Genomic DNA, 16,261 nt, shown 5'->3' with positions numbered 1-16,261 from the left:
ATATGAATATGGAAACAAAACCACTTCTGTTCCCAAGCACTCACAAGTAGTTAACCAGGCCTAGTTACCTTTTTTTTCTTTTCCCTAAGGGGTCTGACTCAATCTCCAATATTTTAATGGCATTTGTTAAGGAAAGAAAAAAAAAAAAAAAACAAACCAAAACACAGTAAAGGCCAGACTTCACAGCTATAATTTGTCAGTGCATAGTGCATGTTTCACATTCCATCAGGCCACAAACTCTGTCCATAACTCTGTGGATGGTGTACTTTTGCACATGATGAGTGCAAAAACTACTCTCCAAATTCAGTTGCTCTGTCATAGAAACATAAGTATGACATTATTTTTCCTGCAAAACAACTTTCCCCCTGAACTATCATCTCCATTCTTACACATTGGTAATGAAAACAGCAATATAGTTTTTGCCACTCTCTGGACTTCTCTGAGAAAGTAATTTCTTGGAAATTAATTTCTATTATATAAACATAAAATTTCAGTGCTATTCTCTGTTTCCCTGTAAGATATGCTGATTGCCTTTTGGTCAGCTTGAAAAACCCAGTCTAAATAATTCTATAAGAAGGGAGTTAAAGTAACCAAGTTTATCATCTTTTAATCCAAATAACAGGGTTTAGTTGCAATTTCCAAGCAGCACTGTGTTCTCCTGGGGCCATCTAGTGTGTATGGGCTTTATTACAGCCTGCAGAAGGCAGCGTGCTGCCAGAAAAGGGCTTAACCTCGCTGCCAGTACGTGTGAAGCTGGGTCACCAATCGAGATTAGTCTGAACCTACTTAACCTCTAACCTATGGGACCAGGATAGAAAAATATTTATAGTGTGACAGCTTATACCTATACATGGCTTTTGGGGGGTGTGCAATAGCAAAGTCTACCAAAGACAAGGATTGATTCTGCAGCTTTTAAATTGACAGGTGTTTTGATTTCAAGGCAAATCAGCAAAATGAACTGCTAGGGAAACAGCTGGGAACTGCTGCAGTGCTTCCCAATTGGCTCCCGTGTACAAGCAGCAGGCCATGAGTAGCATGTGTTGAGCATGTGTGCTCAACATCTAACCATAAGATTATGGGATCTTTTATTTTTTTTTTTTTTTTAATAACTGAAGCGTTGTTTATTTGCTCATGATACAAAAACCTACTTCACTCTCAGGGAAGGTGCCCCCTTTGACACATTCACTTCCCTCCTCCATGGCCTGCAGGGAGGGTCTTAAAATATAAGCTAAAAATCCTAAAAAAAAACCCTTTCAATTATTAACGACAGGTTTGTATATGGAGTAAAAACGACTGGTTAGCTCCTCATTCCCCAATGTACATCTATGGAGACAGTACAGGTGAATTATGCCTAATTTCCTAGGATGCAGTAAATAAAATTTTATCCAGGATTCTCGGTTAGAAATATACTAATTTAAATAAATCTGCTGATTAACAGGGAAAACAGAAGAATCGCAGTTGTTTTCTTTCTCCCACATCAGCTCTCCTCTCAGCTCCACCAGTCTTCCTCAAGACTGAAACATGGCCTTTCAAAGAAAGAGTGGTGTCAGTCAGTACCATGGGCCAATCCTCCAGCTGTCCTCAGGCTGATACTATTTGCTGTTGAGAGGCCATTTCTCTAGACAGTCCCGGACCCCAAGTGTACTTAGAAGATTCAGTAACCTGAGAAACTAATGGTGAATTACACACCAAAATTAGATGAATTAGTAGGTACAGAGGCTACCTACTCTTGGGGGAAAGAGGGAGAAGGAAAGGAAGGAAAAGGGAAAGGCAAGGGGAGAGGCAAGGGGAAAGGCAAGGCAAGGCAAGGCAAGGAAACAAAGTTAAAGTAAGAAAATCCCTCAGACAGTGTTAACCACAGCCATTATGTTTATGTTCCCTAGTGGAGTGTGATTTTGATGCCTTTTTAATTCAGCCCAGTTTACGCCTGCCTGTAAATTTGATGGTGGCTTTTGTGACAACAGATGTCCACTCGGTTCAGCTTCTCTTTAATGTCATGTGGCATCCTGGCCAAAGCCAAAATGCAGAACAAGCTGGTTAAAACCCAAGCTGTCAAAATAAACCTCCATAGTGACATTGCTGCTAATCCATGGGAAGTGGAGTTTAAGAGACTGCACTGATTGCCAAAGGAAATGTTAAAAGTTCGCCTCTTTTGTGCTCCGAGCAATGGTGAGGGAGTTTTGAACTCCATCTTGAAACCACAGTCACATACAGGTCTGTAAGAAATCAAGTCCAGGTGTTAGAAGTCTCTGCTGAGGAGGATATAAGAGTTGAAGGCTTCAGCAGGGTATTTCAGGTATGGCACATGTAACACCAAATAGGAGAGGCTTGAAAAAGCACCTTTGAAAGATAAGAAGGTGACTTGAAAAGAGGTAACTAAGCCTTTTCTTCATGAGCCTTCAACAACAGCAGCTGTACAAACTTGCTAGTCTTTCCACAATGTTTTTTGTGTAACCCAATGCTCCTAGCAGGTTCCCATGGGACACTGCAGCTCCAGCCCCACAGCAACAAGTCCCACAGAGAGCTGAAAAGGAGCACAGCCCACTCTCTTTCACCCTCTGGAGGAAAGGAAAGGCTTCAACTCTCACTCAGGGCAGCAGTAGAGTCCGTATCCCATGCCAAAACCAGGAGCTAAGAGCCCAAAAACTTCTGTGGGGTGTGACTGTGGTCACAGCGGCCCTACATCAGCGCCAGTAGCCCCTGGCTCTTGGGAAACATGGACATCACTCCAGCGCTTGCTGCTGCCTCTGAGAAGCTCCTGGTGCTGCTCGCTGGGGTGTATACTCTTATTTCTGAGTGGCTGGAACTCTTTGCTGGCAATTGTTAAGTTTTTCCTTTTTAATTTTGAGTAACAGGAAAATAAAATGTGGGACGATTCTCTTGCTCTGGTTTGGGAAACAATTTGTATCTTCTGTTCATGAACTTTAAAGCTGGTGAAGCTCTCACTAAGCCACAGTGCTGTAGCACAAACTATTTATTATACACATCCTGAAACTTTTCAGATATTCCCAGAGCATTTCTGACATTGAGAGACCTTGATGTCAGCTTCTTCAGGAGCTTTTTAACTTTTAGATTTTCACTTTACCACTGCAGTACTTTCAAAGTCTTCATTCTTCAATGTCCATTCATTTTTTAAAAAAATGATTTTTTTTAAATATCTTTTATAATGTTTTATTGTCATTCTTTACACATTTGGGTGGTGTTGTTTGGGGGTTTTTATATACATGTTTATGCACATTTTTGTGTCTTTCATTTTTTAAATCATTTAAAGACCTTTTAGTCTATTCTTTCTGGGAACACTGAAATAAGCGTGAAAGTGACCACACTCATGCAATTATAGCCTTCCAGCAAGCTTAACTCATACTGTGCAATTAAGACATTTGTCAGCCTGAACATGATTTTGTGGAATTTTTATGCATATGTGGCATTAAAAATATTTGAAGAGACTTTATAATTCAAAGCAAATATGAGCCTTTGTCTGGATCTAGCCACCAGATAATCTGGAAACTTTTTAGCACATTTTGCAAAACATATTTCAAAGCCTCAACATGTTGTTTTTACATTTCTTCTTGTACTTTGCCTACTTGCAGTACTCCTCTTTAATCATTCTGGGCACATTATCTCATTTATATTCTGCTCAGTTCCCTCATTTTCATAGCTGCTTTTCTCCAGATCTTTTTAATACAGAAAAAAAAAAAAAAATCATAGCAAATTTTCAGTACTGTTCAGAGCTATTTGGATCAAATTTTAAAACACAATTACCTTATTTTTAAAACCTTATCCTTAATTTTGCACTTCTTCACTACTCTGAAGTCCAAAACAAGCATGGAAAGATAATGTGGAAGGAGAAGCTTGTCTTTCTTTGTACCAATAGAGGAGTGGCTCATGCTGCTACAAAGTGCTCAGCCCAGAAGGTCAGTGCAGATCTCCTGCCTAACACAGGTGGGCTGTTACTTTATTCCTAAGTATAACTGAAGCGGTCCAACACTCATGTTCTTTCATGTTTTATATTTTAAAATGAGTTACCATAAAAGTAGGGAGCATTGTACTTGAAGAGGCTTGCTTGACAGTGGCAAAATAATTGAAATAGACACCAAAAAATAACAAATTTGTCAAAAGAGATCAAATTTGACACAAAGAGATCATTAACAGAGGAAGCATTTTGCAAGGAAAGAGAAAGCCAAACAGAACAAAGTGTAAAAACAAACAAACAAGACCCCCGACATTTGAAATGCTACTTATACAGTAATTCCAAAAGATATTTAGATTTTCATTTCAGTTCTTGCAGCACATATCTGTCCAAGGATTGACTTTAACCAAGTAAGAAATTGTTTCCAGGGATGAATATTCTCCTTGCCAGAACTCTGCAGCAGCTTCATTCGCATGGCTTATGAACAGAGAGAGAAGTTTACCTGAGCTAACCGTGACAAAACTAGATGCCTAATTCCCCTTTGGTTAAAACAACAATAGAAATTCCAGTGAGACATTTATTTTTATATGCCTTGTATCACTGAAAATCTGACCCAAAGTCTTGAAGTCACATTCAGCAGAAAATCAGTTTACTTAATGTTTTGAAATTTCACTCTCAGTTTAGCAAGTATAGGGTTTCTTTCCTGACCAATACCAGAGGACTCAGAGCTAATGCAAGTTTCTATCATCTGTCACCTATCTTGTGTGAATCACCAGGGCAGCAGTGAGGCTTGTTTTGGAGCAGCAGCCTTTGAGATGCTATACTGTGATGCCTCATCCATGAGACAGTGAGAATAGCCATAGGAAATAGAGAAGAAAAGATCATGTTTGTTATACTTGGGATAGCTATTTATTCAAAGTGCAAAAAATATCCAATAGTGTGTGAAACTCAACACATCCACAGTGAATGTCACAGGATGACCTCTCCATCCTTCCCTCCTCACAAGCAAAGAGCAACAGTGCTGGCCTGCCTGGTGTCTTTTCCATTGCTGACTCAGGGACTGTGTATCAGAGCTTGCACACATAGAGCAGGTGAGAGATGCTCCTCGGTAGGGCTGGATGTGGCACATTACCCCAGCAGCCAAAAGGTAAGTATCTCTCCTTCCCAGTCAGTGGCTGCAAACCTGACTTCCTGGAAAGTCAGTAAGTCCACTCTGTTCACTTCAGGAGAACTTTAGGACAGCCTTGCTCCATCCAGGGCCACATCAGTCTCGTTTCTGCAGAATCCAGGCTCAGTAATAGCCTGCAGGTAGGCACAAATCAGGCTCAGTAACACAGCAATCCTTGCAACTCATCCCAAAAACTGCTACTAGAAAACTATTTTTGCTCTACTTTGGAGACAAATTCTAAAAATCATCCTGGGAATTGCATCTGTATAAATAAGTATTATTACATACTACATATTTCTAAATTTGTTGTATTAAACTACATAATTTTACAAAATGTTATCTGTAAGCCCACAAATCTATGCAGTCCAGTGATAGAAGTAACATGCTTTGTTTTACACAGAGTTTGACAAATTCTCCCAGTGCAAGAGAAGTTCTTTCCCACTAATGTAAGAAATACAGGGAGTCCTATCAGAAACTATTGTAATGTATTCCCTGTTGCTAATATTTATATTAGGATCAAATGACTGGCTTTTTCTATCAGGCCAAGTAATCTGACATAACTGAAACCCATCTGTACAAGGAGACTGTTCTTAACCCACACTCTACATACTCATCTAGAATATGAGTGAAGACCCAATAAATTTACAAATACACATTTCAAAACAACTCAGCAAGCTTTATCAGTTAACATTTCAACTTGGCTGGATCCCTCCCATTCAACATTTGGCAGAACATACATAATTTTCTTCATTAAGAATACTTATTACAAAGAGAAAAACTTTATATACAGTATTACTACATGAGGGACTGTAGTGGAAAATTATCCAGCTGGGAAGTGCTTTGTGATAAGCACTCAGATCCAGCTTCCAGTGGGGTTGCAGGACTTACATAACTAATTAGCTCACCCTGACTGCGAAAGTATACTTAGATGAATATTAGCTTTTTTCAGGGTTCTTAAACTTGTAAATTGTTTGAAAACCAGAAGTCCTTGCTGAGCCTATGCCATCACTGATGCCATGGTGGAAGTATGGCTGATGTGTGCCGGGGCAATAACCCTCCGCTACCACGTCACATACCCCTGCTCTGCACAGAGCAAGATATTTTCATGACCAACCCACAAGGTACCCGACTGAGCCCTCTGGACTTCACCACCAGTTCTGTCAAGAGAGCCAGCAGCAACGATAGGGCTGGTCTGGGAGATTCTTGCAGAGCTGCCTTACATAGGTTTTTCAGACTGATAACAAAGCGTTATAACACTTCACATAATTTGCAGAGTAGACTATTGTATGACTTTTAACTAGCACAGCTGACATAAAACATACTTTATTAATTACAATACAGCTAGAAAATACTAGTGAGTGATAGTGATAGGAGTGATATTCAAAGATCTCTGCGGAAAGATACTGTATCTTAACAACAGAGTTTAGGGCCAAAATGCTCTTTATTATGTATTCTTAGGAGCGGATTGGGTTTTGTCTCTTGATTTCTATCTCTTTTGCACATTTCCCTGAATGCAGAACAGAGAGCTGCTTTTATGTTAGACATACTAAAAACAGTTGCAGTGCATCTGTCATTACTGATTTATTAAGCATCAAGCTGCATGTTTCATGCAAACATGGGGGATGTAAAAGGTAAGACTCTCAATCTTTACTTTCGCAGATATTTATATTAAAATTACTAAACACTCCCCTGTTTGTCAACCAAAAAATACCAAAAGAACTGAAAATGAAATACATAGCATATTGCAGAACAGGTACTAAAGAACACTGAGTACTCTCAGAAATGTTGCTTAATATGCTTACACTCGGTGTGCACACTTTATCTTATGAATATAAAAGTGGTCCAGGAGAATGAGGCCATTGTCACAGAAGCTTCTGACTGGGTAAAAGCAACAAACCACATGTGGGATGAGCAACGTATTTCTGTAAAACTTGTCCAACCCTCTTGCATCGTCCCCCAGAACATGTCAGAAACACAAGCACTGACAGGGTGGCCTGCAGTGCTGTAGAAGGGAGTTATATATACAGCCATGTGCTTTCCATCTAGTGAGCTGACAGTCAGTCTAGTTACCATCAGCAAAAATATTCATTAGGTTGCCCCTCTATCTTTGGTATTGCTTCTGAATCCACACTGGATCGGGCAGACAACAACCTGTTCGACTCATCAGGGGTATGTCTAGTCAAGTATTCTCCTTCCACACCTTTTGCCTTGGCCCCGGGGGACAGGCTTTCAAAGGTGACATAGGACTCCTGAATTTCCTTGGGTTTCCGCACAAAGCATTTTTTGCAGCGCCTTTTCAGCGCTCCACAGCAGACCACCAGTGTTAGAGGAACAGCAATGACACAGGCCACACTGATGACAACCACATTGATGAGCTTCTGGGTCCCTCCTGCACTGGCGACTTCATCTGTGGAAAATATGATGCATTGCTCTTTCCTGGGGATCAGGCCTTTTACACAGACACACACAATATATTTGGTCTTTGGCAGCAGCCCATAAATGGTGACCTTGGTCTTCCCTGGCTCCACATTGATCCGCCGCATGTCCCTCTCTCCAAAGATTGCATAGAGAACACTGAATACTGTTGTGTTCTTTGCCAGAGGAGCCTTCCAGGCCAGGGTGATACTCTGGTCAGTGTCTCCTATCACCCTGACAGACCTCACCATTCGCTCTGGCTCCTGCTGAGCAGTAGGCGGACTCACCAGCAGGTTTCCGCGGTTGCTATCTTGTGCCACATCTGGGAGGATGTCCTCTCCAGTGCCCAAGGTGGGCACAGTGGAGGTGGTGATAACATACCTTGCCACTAGCTTGTCATTGTAGGCAGCTGCTTCCATCCCACTCACCTTCCCACTCCATGTGCCTTTGGCATTAGAATTGGGGTCGTCTGTGCTTTCTGAGTCTGTGATGATGAGAGATATGAATGCCTCTGTTGCCCCCAGAAAATTCTTTGCTTTACAGATGTACTCTCCAGAGTCCAGATAGGAGACTACAGGCAGGCCCAGAATAGACCAGCTCATCCCATCACTGGAAATCTCTTGGTGAACTGCAAGGAAGGAAAAATGTAACAGGCAATAATTAATAAAATTAATAACATGGTTTCTTAAATACTAAGTTTCAATCAGCCACATGTCTACTAGATATAGTAGAATCATTTGGCCACCAAGAACACTGCAAACTCAAAGTAAATCCAAGAAAAGGACAGTAATACTAAAATTAGATTATGTTGGGATTTACACTGTTTCAGACCACGTATATATGAAGGATTTGATGCCATTTCCTCCAAACTGACAGTTTGAAAACAAAACAGGAAAGGTTCTTTGACTAAAAAAAAAAAAAGGAAGAATAAAGCTTTAAAGCTCTTATGTAGGCACCATACTAAAAGAGCAGAAGAGCGGAAGCAGTAGACAGTAGCACAATCTATCTGAACATTAAATGCAGTCCTCTGAGTCACAGAAAATACAAATAGTGGAGATTTTCTTCTAACAACCATATATGGATTAGTCTAGATTATATAGAGAAAAATATCTGGAAAATAATATCCATTTTATTGCTAAATTCATGCAGGTTTTCATGTTGACCCAAACACAGAGAAGTCTGATCACTTACCACTGAACGATACATACAGAGCTGTGTGTCGATATTCTCACTTGGTTTACCAGGAGCCTAAAACTAGCTCTTTTTTGATTTTTTTTTTATTTGTGCAGAAAAAAAAGGTGGAATCAGGAAAAAGGGCAAAGCACCTTCTTCCTTATTTAACCAGCCTCCTTGGGATGAGTACATACCATCTCTGCCCTTTCCCATTGACAGTTAAAAACCAGGGGAATGTCTGAAAGGCAAAGGTTAAGACACAATGCAAACTTCTCCTAAGCACTTGTGGGGTCAGCATCCAGCCTTGGCAACCAGGACACGTTCCAATGGTAGTAAAATACAATGTCATCAGAGCTTAGTTTTTCAGTTTAATTTTTACTGAATGGGTATATTAAAAAAAACCATAAGGCTACTGATCTTCCTATGGCACTTAGCCATGCATACAGACTGTGGGCTGTTTCTCACTCCTTTCTATTCAGAACACCAGCATTTCAGTCATACTATAACATTGGCACAGAAGCTGCCATTGTTGAGAAATAATTTTCAGCTAGCTTTTTATTGAAAGGTCCTGAAGTCTGATTTAATGGGTCACAAAATACAGCATAGAAGGGTAAGAGGGGACCTTGGTGCACAGAAACAGGGGAGAGAGCATTTTTCTTTCACAGCAGTAGAACCACTTGTAATAAATACCCCTTTTGGGGATCTGCAGAAGTCATTGCTCTGTTGTACATGACGTGCAATACGTAGCAGAGCTGCTTCTCACAGCAACGTTTATCCATTTTGCTGTGAGCATCGCTCCTATACTTGAAAGAGATCCACAACAAAAAATAAAACAGATAATGCTTTCCTGAAAGTGTATGTAGAGTTTACCTTGAGCCTTTTTAGTGACTTAATAACTATCAGACTTAATACAGCCTCTTGCTACAGCTGGACGTATTTCTTCCTCTCCAACAGATTTGCAGAAAACCCCTTACTTGTCTCACTACCACAACTGTTATGAAACAAAGTAAAACCAACCCTTTACATGGCAGCATACATTTATCTGATGATATTTACATCAACATGTAAGTAATTTCATAGTTTATAGAAAAATCACAATGCAATAGTGAATTACAGAAGCTACTATTGTGAATTATAGTGAATATTAATTTTGTACCACTTTCATCTTTCAGGGTCTTTTATCAGTATCTATTGTCATGGAAGCGTCCATTTGCGGAAGAGTCTGTACATGCAGGTCTCCCTCACCCATTCCGTGTGCAGGAGAAAAGCTTAAACCAAACCCACCTGTGCCATTTAGCTGAGCACCATCAGCTCTTCTCCAGCTGAGCTCAGGAATGGGCACCCCCGTTGTTCCGCATCGTAGTAGCACAGTGCTGCCCAGGATGGTCTTTACTTTGGCTACAGACGTATGCACAACAGGGCTTTGACACTTCCTTAGCTCAACTTGGCTGAAGTAGACTCCTGCAAGGCTCCGGGGGGTGAAGCATTTCAGCCTGGGCTCAACGAATGCTATGTTAGGAGACTGGAAATTTAGGAAATGGACCATTTCATACAGACTGCAGTCACATACCCAAGGATTGTCTTGCAAGCCTGTCAAAATAAATCAGAGCACTAAGTCACTCCAACAGCACCTTCTAAGGCTATTGCAGACCATCTTCCCTGGGCTTGGAAAGGGATTTGAAAGTGGGGGACCTTGGTGGGAGAGCACTTCTTATTAATTAATGTATTAAAGTTAAGGGAACTAAGTAAAGAATGGAAGTTCAGCTTGGCTTTGTGGCTTCTGGCATTTTTGCTAGCAGCTTACTTCTGACTTCATGCACAATTTATTGCAGATTCCCTGGCAGACACCCAAGACCCAGTTGATGTTGTGGCACCCCTAAAGCCCTGCCATTTGCTGCCCCGCATGGCAAAATCCTGTGGTTTCATGTGGGTGATCCTCCTGTGCAAAAGCTTGCAGCCTTGGCACAGACTATCAGCCAGCAGGCTACCATTGAAAGTGCTTCCTGAAACAGCCAACAAGCAAGGGATCTAAAAAGGAGTCACAATGATGCACTGTAGCCGAAGGAAGGAACTAGGCTGACTCTTTACTATTCATGGATTTTTTTTATACCTCCATGAGAAGCAGTCATGAGCAGAGTGAAACAGTAACATGCAGCTGTGTTCTCCCATTCTGCTCCTGTGGGGGACATGTGTTTCATATACCTGGTGCCAATGGGTGTCAGCAGGATAGGACCTAGGAGCCGAAGTGTCTGTACATTACAGTGTTAATCTTAGCATTATAGTCATTTGCCTACATTAATTTTTTAGGATCCTGGCACAAGCAACCTGTGCACAGCTGGCTATAAAAAAACTCAGGTTGGCCATGATCATCAAGGCGTGAACTGTTCTTCTTGACAGAATACTCTTCTAATCTATATTTAATGGAATAACATTTTCACATGTAACTTGACTCTAAAGAAAAATAAAGAGTATGATCTAGGCAGTGTCTTGTTATGCCACAAACAAAATGGGCAATCCCAAACTGCCAGCTTCGGCTTAAAGAACTGATACTGCATCTGGCAAAACAAGGTGAAAAAAAATCTGCTCCTCTCTTGATGTTAATGAAACCTTAAACAACATTTGCTACGGAGCAAGCTTTGTAGGTGTCAGTTTGAATCTTCTTAAAGTCTTATGTCTCTTTCCACTGCATCTGGGTTTAAACACTTTTCTTCCTTAAATTTATCCAGAGAACATGGCTGTAGAGGCAGTACACACAGACGCACACAGTACAGAGATCAACCAGTCAGTGGAGCTAGGTCAGCTCATAGCAAGGAGAGACAGCAGATGGCAACTCGTAACCATCATCAGCCTGGCATGGATTTGAACTAGTGCATGACAGCTAAAAGGCTGAGTAGTAATCCCCAGAACTAGTAAATGTGCTCAAAACCTCATGTGAGGATACTGCATCTAGGAGGATTCAAGACAGTCATCTGTAATGTACCCTCAGAGACAAAAGTGAACAATTACCCCAAAGCCATACTTCTGAGGAGCCCAGAACTATCACCAAAAGGTGGATTCTTCTAACTTCACAATATTAAAAACACTTTGTAACAATGTCTTGGTGGCTTTGGGGAGACTAGGGTTTAATTCTGTGTGAACAGATAAAAAAGGCTCTGGAAAGAGACAAACTGGCAGCCCTGACCCAAATTTTGTGCAAAGTGCTGCCTTTATTCCTCTTTAATTTGGACATAAAAAATACCTATCTTTTTATTTAATGCTGCTTAAAATGGATCTATTTCATAGCAATTGTTGTTAGAAAAGAGCACATGAATGATGTGGAGCTCTAATCATTTGTATTTCTGTCAAAAATTAGTGTCAATAAATATAAAGGGCTTGAGCAAGAGTCACCAATTTTATGTTACAAAGATTCAAGTAAGTGATGAAGTTTATGGTGATGGGAATGCCTGAGATGAGTTTGTTAATATGTAAACAAATATGCTCACTTCATATGGGGTATTAAATTATACACAAGAGTGTACTTGCTGTGGTAACCCCAGTGGGTGAAAACGCTGCAATAAGATGCAGAGCTTCTGACATTTGTGCCCCCCTGCAAAATGACAGGCACTTCTCTTACCTAGGATCATCTTGGAGTTATCATTGGGGAAGTAAGGAACGGCCTGGAGACTGGCCCAGGTGGCAATAAGAGCCTGTGGAAGAGTCATCAGCTTATTGCTAGACAGGTCCAGGTATGTGATATTCTTGACATAACGAGCAGCATCTGGAGGGATTGAGGTAAGTTCATTGTTATGTAAATCCAGAAGTCTTAGCTGTGGCATGTCAGCCAGGGTTTCCCAGGGGAATGATATTAAGTCATTCCCATCCAGCCTCAGCTCCTGCAAGCGATGAAGGCCCTTGAAGGTGATCCTGCTGAGGCTGGCCAGGGAGTTATAGGGCATCCAGAGGTACTCAAGGTTGTGGAGTCCATGGAAAGCCTCTCCTGGCACCCTGCGGATGGCTGTCTTTTCTATCCGAAGCTTGGACGTATCTACAGGGATGTTCACGGGAGTGAGGGTCATCTCTGGGTCATTACATAGCACTGTCCTGATGGAGAAACAAACACGGATGTGACTTTCTCACATTTTGAACAGGTTTTGAAACTTTATTGATGTGTAAGACTTTGATCCGTATTTCTTTTTTCCCAAGATTTCTTACTTGCTGCTGATCTCTACTACATCATCACCATAAGTACATCAACTTGCAGTAATTCATATGCACCTTTTGATTGCAGAGATTGCAGTGTTGTGCCTCTGCTGGAGTGGTGCGAGTCTAAGTCTGGCCCATACAGTATTCCTGCTTCTTTTTTACTTTCATTTTTTTAGAGTACTTATGATAGATAGCAGTGACAACATTCACGCACAACACAAGATTCTAGTGCGTGTTAGAATAAAAGGATCCATAAACTGAACTGTGAAAGACATACGAAAAGAAACATTGCTGACTTGTGGAATGGCAATAAGCAATATAGATTAAATATGGTGCAGGATCTTTGATTTGTGAAATGAGGATAAGAAAGATAACCCACTGGAAATACACTTCAGCAAGTCTGCTTTACTATGAAATAGTCTGGAAGGTGTGTACAGTCAGAATTATTGAATGTTTTGGGTTGGAAGGAACCTTAAAGATCATCTAGTTCCAACCTCCCTGGCCATGAGCAGAGACACCTTCCACGAGACCAGGTTGCACAAAGTCCCATCCAACTTGGCCTTGAACACTGCCAGGGATGGGGCAGCCACAGCTTCCCTAGGCAACCTCTTCCAGCCTCACCACCCTCATAGTAGAAACCTTCTTCCCCTACAGTGACTAGCAAGAGCCAATCTTCTACAAAGAAAGAGGCATGTAGAGTTATGAGACTGAAAGTGCAGAAAATTAACTCTCTGGAAAATGCTATACTAGAAACAAGGCAGATTTATGTGTCTTAATCATTCCTTCATATTTCTAGTCTATAAAGGTCAAATCATAAAAACCCTATGCTGTATTTTTACAGCCTTTGTACAAGAAATTTTGACTTTGACTTTGCCAAGATGTAGGATTGTAGATGGCCACGAGGAATGAAGGGAGACAAAATAGGTCTCTCAGACTGCACTTTAATTTGTCTATGAGCAATGAGAGAAAAACAAGTTCTTAACAAAATACAAAGCCACCTTGCAAAAGGTAGCAGGTTAGATAGGCATGTCCCACTCCAAAGGCTAAACAAGATACCTTAAGAAAGGTAGTGTGATCAGTCAAGTAACATTTTCTTATCTTGCTGCCTGACTCATAAACGGAATATTGCAAAGCTGTCAAAACCAGATTGGTTTTGGCTGAAAACAATTACTCCTCTACTATCAGCAAAAAACAAATAACATAGCTGAACTGCTCATGCAAGCTTCCCAGAATTAAATGTTATTTGAGCCTATAGTTAAATTGTTAATTTATAACCAAGCATAGTACATTACTCTAATCCAGCACTTTTATTGTGGCATTAAACCCTGCTTACCCTCAGCTGAAAGTTGAGATGTTGAGAAAGATAAAAATCTATCAAATAAGAAAAATCCAGAAATCCTCTTTCAATAAAACATTGTGAGTATGTGTGTGTGTGCAGGCATGACACAAAATGTTTGATGACAGAGGCACTATGGCAGTAAACCAGTGTGCTTCTCATATTGTCCCTAAACCATGTCAGTGGGCACTAAACATTTAATCTACGGGATAATCTCTTCTACTAGTGAGAATATGAATCATAACATAGAAAAAAAGTCACATTACGCTCCTTAATGGATATTCCCTCTATTACGTGTCTTACCATAATACAGTACAGCTTTTTACAGTCAGTGAGAAGAAATTTCCTTGCTAACTGACATTTATGGAGCAATAATTGGTTCTCCCACTATTGCACTCCCTTTTAACAATTGCAGATTACTAGTGTCTCTATCATGCTTCTTACTGGGAAAGTTTCTGGTATTAAATCTATGGCACCATAAAAGCAGTAAGAAAGTAGATCTATTTCATGAGGATCCAAAATACAGGGGACAGCCTTTCATTTCAGTACCGTGGTCTTGTCTAGGAAAGATTTCTTCCAAAGGATTTTGCAAATATTGTATCTCTGTCACAAAACCTCCTCTACTGTGAGCCACATCTTATAAAAATGTAGCCTGCGTTTCATTTAAGTCAGATCATTACTTTGTGATTACCCTTCAGGAAGACTTTTTAATTACAGTCCTCCAGTGAAATGTCCGTACAAGGGCGTTGTATTCAAAAATAGGTGTCCTTCTGGTCTTGTCTTCTTTTATAACTGAAAGTTTAAAGTTTCAGTATTATATGAATTTACTTTTAGTATTATTATTATCTTTTTGTTGTTGTTCATTCTCATCTAAAATCTCCATCTGAAGGATTTTTCAAGTAAATGGAACTGCAGTTTGTAGTACCACAACATAAGCCAGATCTAGTTACACTTCAGAAACAAACCAACAGAGCAGAATAAAGCTTTTTTTAAACTAGCATTTTCAGCATAAACGTTAAAAAAAAAGAAAGAAAATATTTAAACTTTATTCCATTTTTGTTATTGCACCAGTGGCAATTATGTCACTTCTCACAGACAAGATGCCCAAACGCTTTCTCTGAAATCAGCTTACTGTGTTTTTAGAAGCTAATCCTCTGCAAATAAAGCTAGAGCGCAAAGCAACTGGAAAAATAACGGACAGGGAGTCTGGAAGCAATATTTTCTCCTGCGAGCATCCTTACGGAGGAAAAGAAATAAAACCCCCAACACCCAGAGAAAGAGCAGCAACAACCCCCAGTGAGATATCGGCATACCTGGTTTTCGTCCCTTCGCTGAGGCTGTGGAAGGCGCAGCTGCACTGCGATGGGCACGAGCCACCCGCCCGTGGCAGCCCTCCGAGCGTTACACAGCAGAGCAAACTCACCAGGATCCACATGGCTACCTGTGCATGGGAAGGACACCTGGGAACTAGACAACGTGGAGGGCTTCGCCTATTGTTTTATCCATTGACTGGTCACATCTTGTTAACTCCCTTTTGTTTTCAGCTGCACTGTGATCTTCCAGCTCTCGCTGAGTCCATCAGATAAAAAAGGATAGGCAGGGATTAAGGATGGGGACTTGAGTTATTTTCATGAAGGTGCTTATTACTTCCTGGAACCATACTGACAGTATTTCTTCCCTCAGGGAGCACCATCAAAACAACTTCCTTGGGCAATCTGTGGCTCTTTTGCAAGAAATCAGCAAAGATACTTTTTGGGGACCTTCATCACAAGCAAGATAACTGTTATCTGACTAGGAATTAGCAGTAATTTACTTCCTCACAGGGAACCAGAGTACTTAAAAATAGTTTCTTTTGCTAATGGAATGTAAGCCTCCTATATAAGAATACTAAAAATATAGAGTGACAATATTAAAATGCTTAATTTTCTTTTAAATCTCCTACTTTGATCAAACAAATATTGAACTACTGGCAACATGCCTGATATTGATAAACAATGAAGAACCCAGTAAATACGCTCATATTTCAGTTTATGCCAGGACCAGCACACACCTGAAGGACTGAGCACCATGGTCTATC

At 40.6% G+C, this 16,261-nt stretch overlaps 1 protein-coding gene across 1 annotated transcript; it reads right to left on the bottom strand.

Moving 5' to 3' along the window:
• Positions 1-5,164: 5,164 nt before the first annotated feature.
• LRIT1 (leucine rich repeat, Ig-like and transmembrane domains 1) lies at positions 5,165-16,104 on the bottom strand. The gene is made up of 4 exons (XM_061449838.1): positions 15,498-16,104; positions 12,280-12,746; positions 9,951-10,256; positions 5,165-8,121 (listed from the first exon to the last, which is right to left on the bottom strand). Exons 1-4 carry the CDS (start codon positions 15,617-15,619, stop codon positions 7,151-7,153), a joined length of 1,866 nt encoding a protein of 621 aa, XP_061305822.1. The 5' UTR covers positions 15,620-16,104; the 3' UTR covers positions 5,165-7,150.
• Between the last annotated feature and the right edge of the window lie 157 nt (positions 16,105-16,261).

This window comes from Pezoporus flaviventris, unplaced genomic scaffold (assembly GCF_033815535.1).
Source record: "Pezoporus flaviventris isolate CSIRO_AGI_PZ_B2104156 unplaced genomic scaffold, CSIRO_AGI_Pfla_v1 ptg000001l, whole genome shotgun sequence".
In the NCBI taxonomy this organism is placed as follows: Eukaryota; Metazoa; Chordata; class Aves; order Psittaciformes; family Psittacidae; genus Pezoporus; species Pezoporus flaviventris.
This window is presented reverse-complemented; position numbering and strand designations above follow the sequence as displayed.

What these genes read in the sequence shown, in the direction of transcription:
- LRIT1 (XM_061449838.1), bottom strand. Translation starts at nt 15,619, where the DNA reads ATGTGGATCCTGGTGAGTTTGCTCTGCTGTGTAACGCTCGGAGGGCTG. An exon ending in TAACTCCAAGATGATCCTAG is followed by an intron (nt 10,257 to 12,279) that starts GTAAGAGAAGTG and finishes TTATTTTGACAG; the next exon opens with GCTTGCAAGACAATCCTTGG. An exon ending in TGCTCAGCTAAATGGCACAG is followed by an intron (nt 8,122 to 9,950) that starts GTGGGTTTGGTT and finishes CCTTCCTTGCAG; the next exon opens with TTCACCAAGAGATTTCCAGT.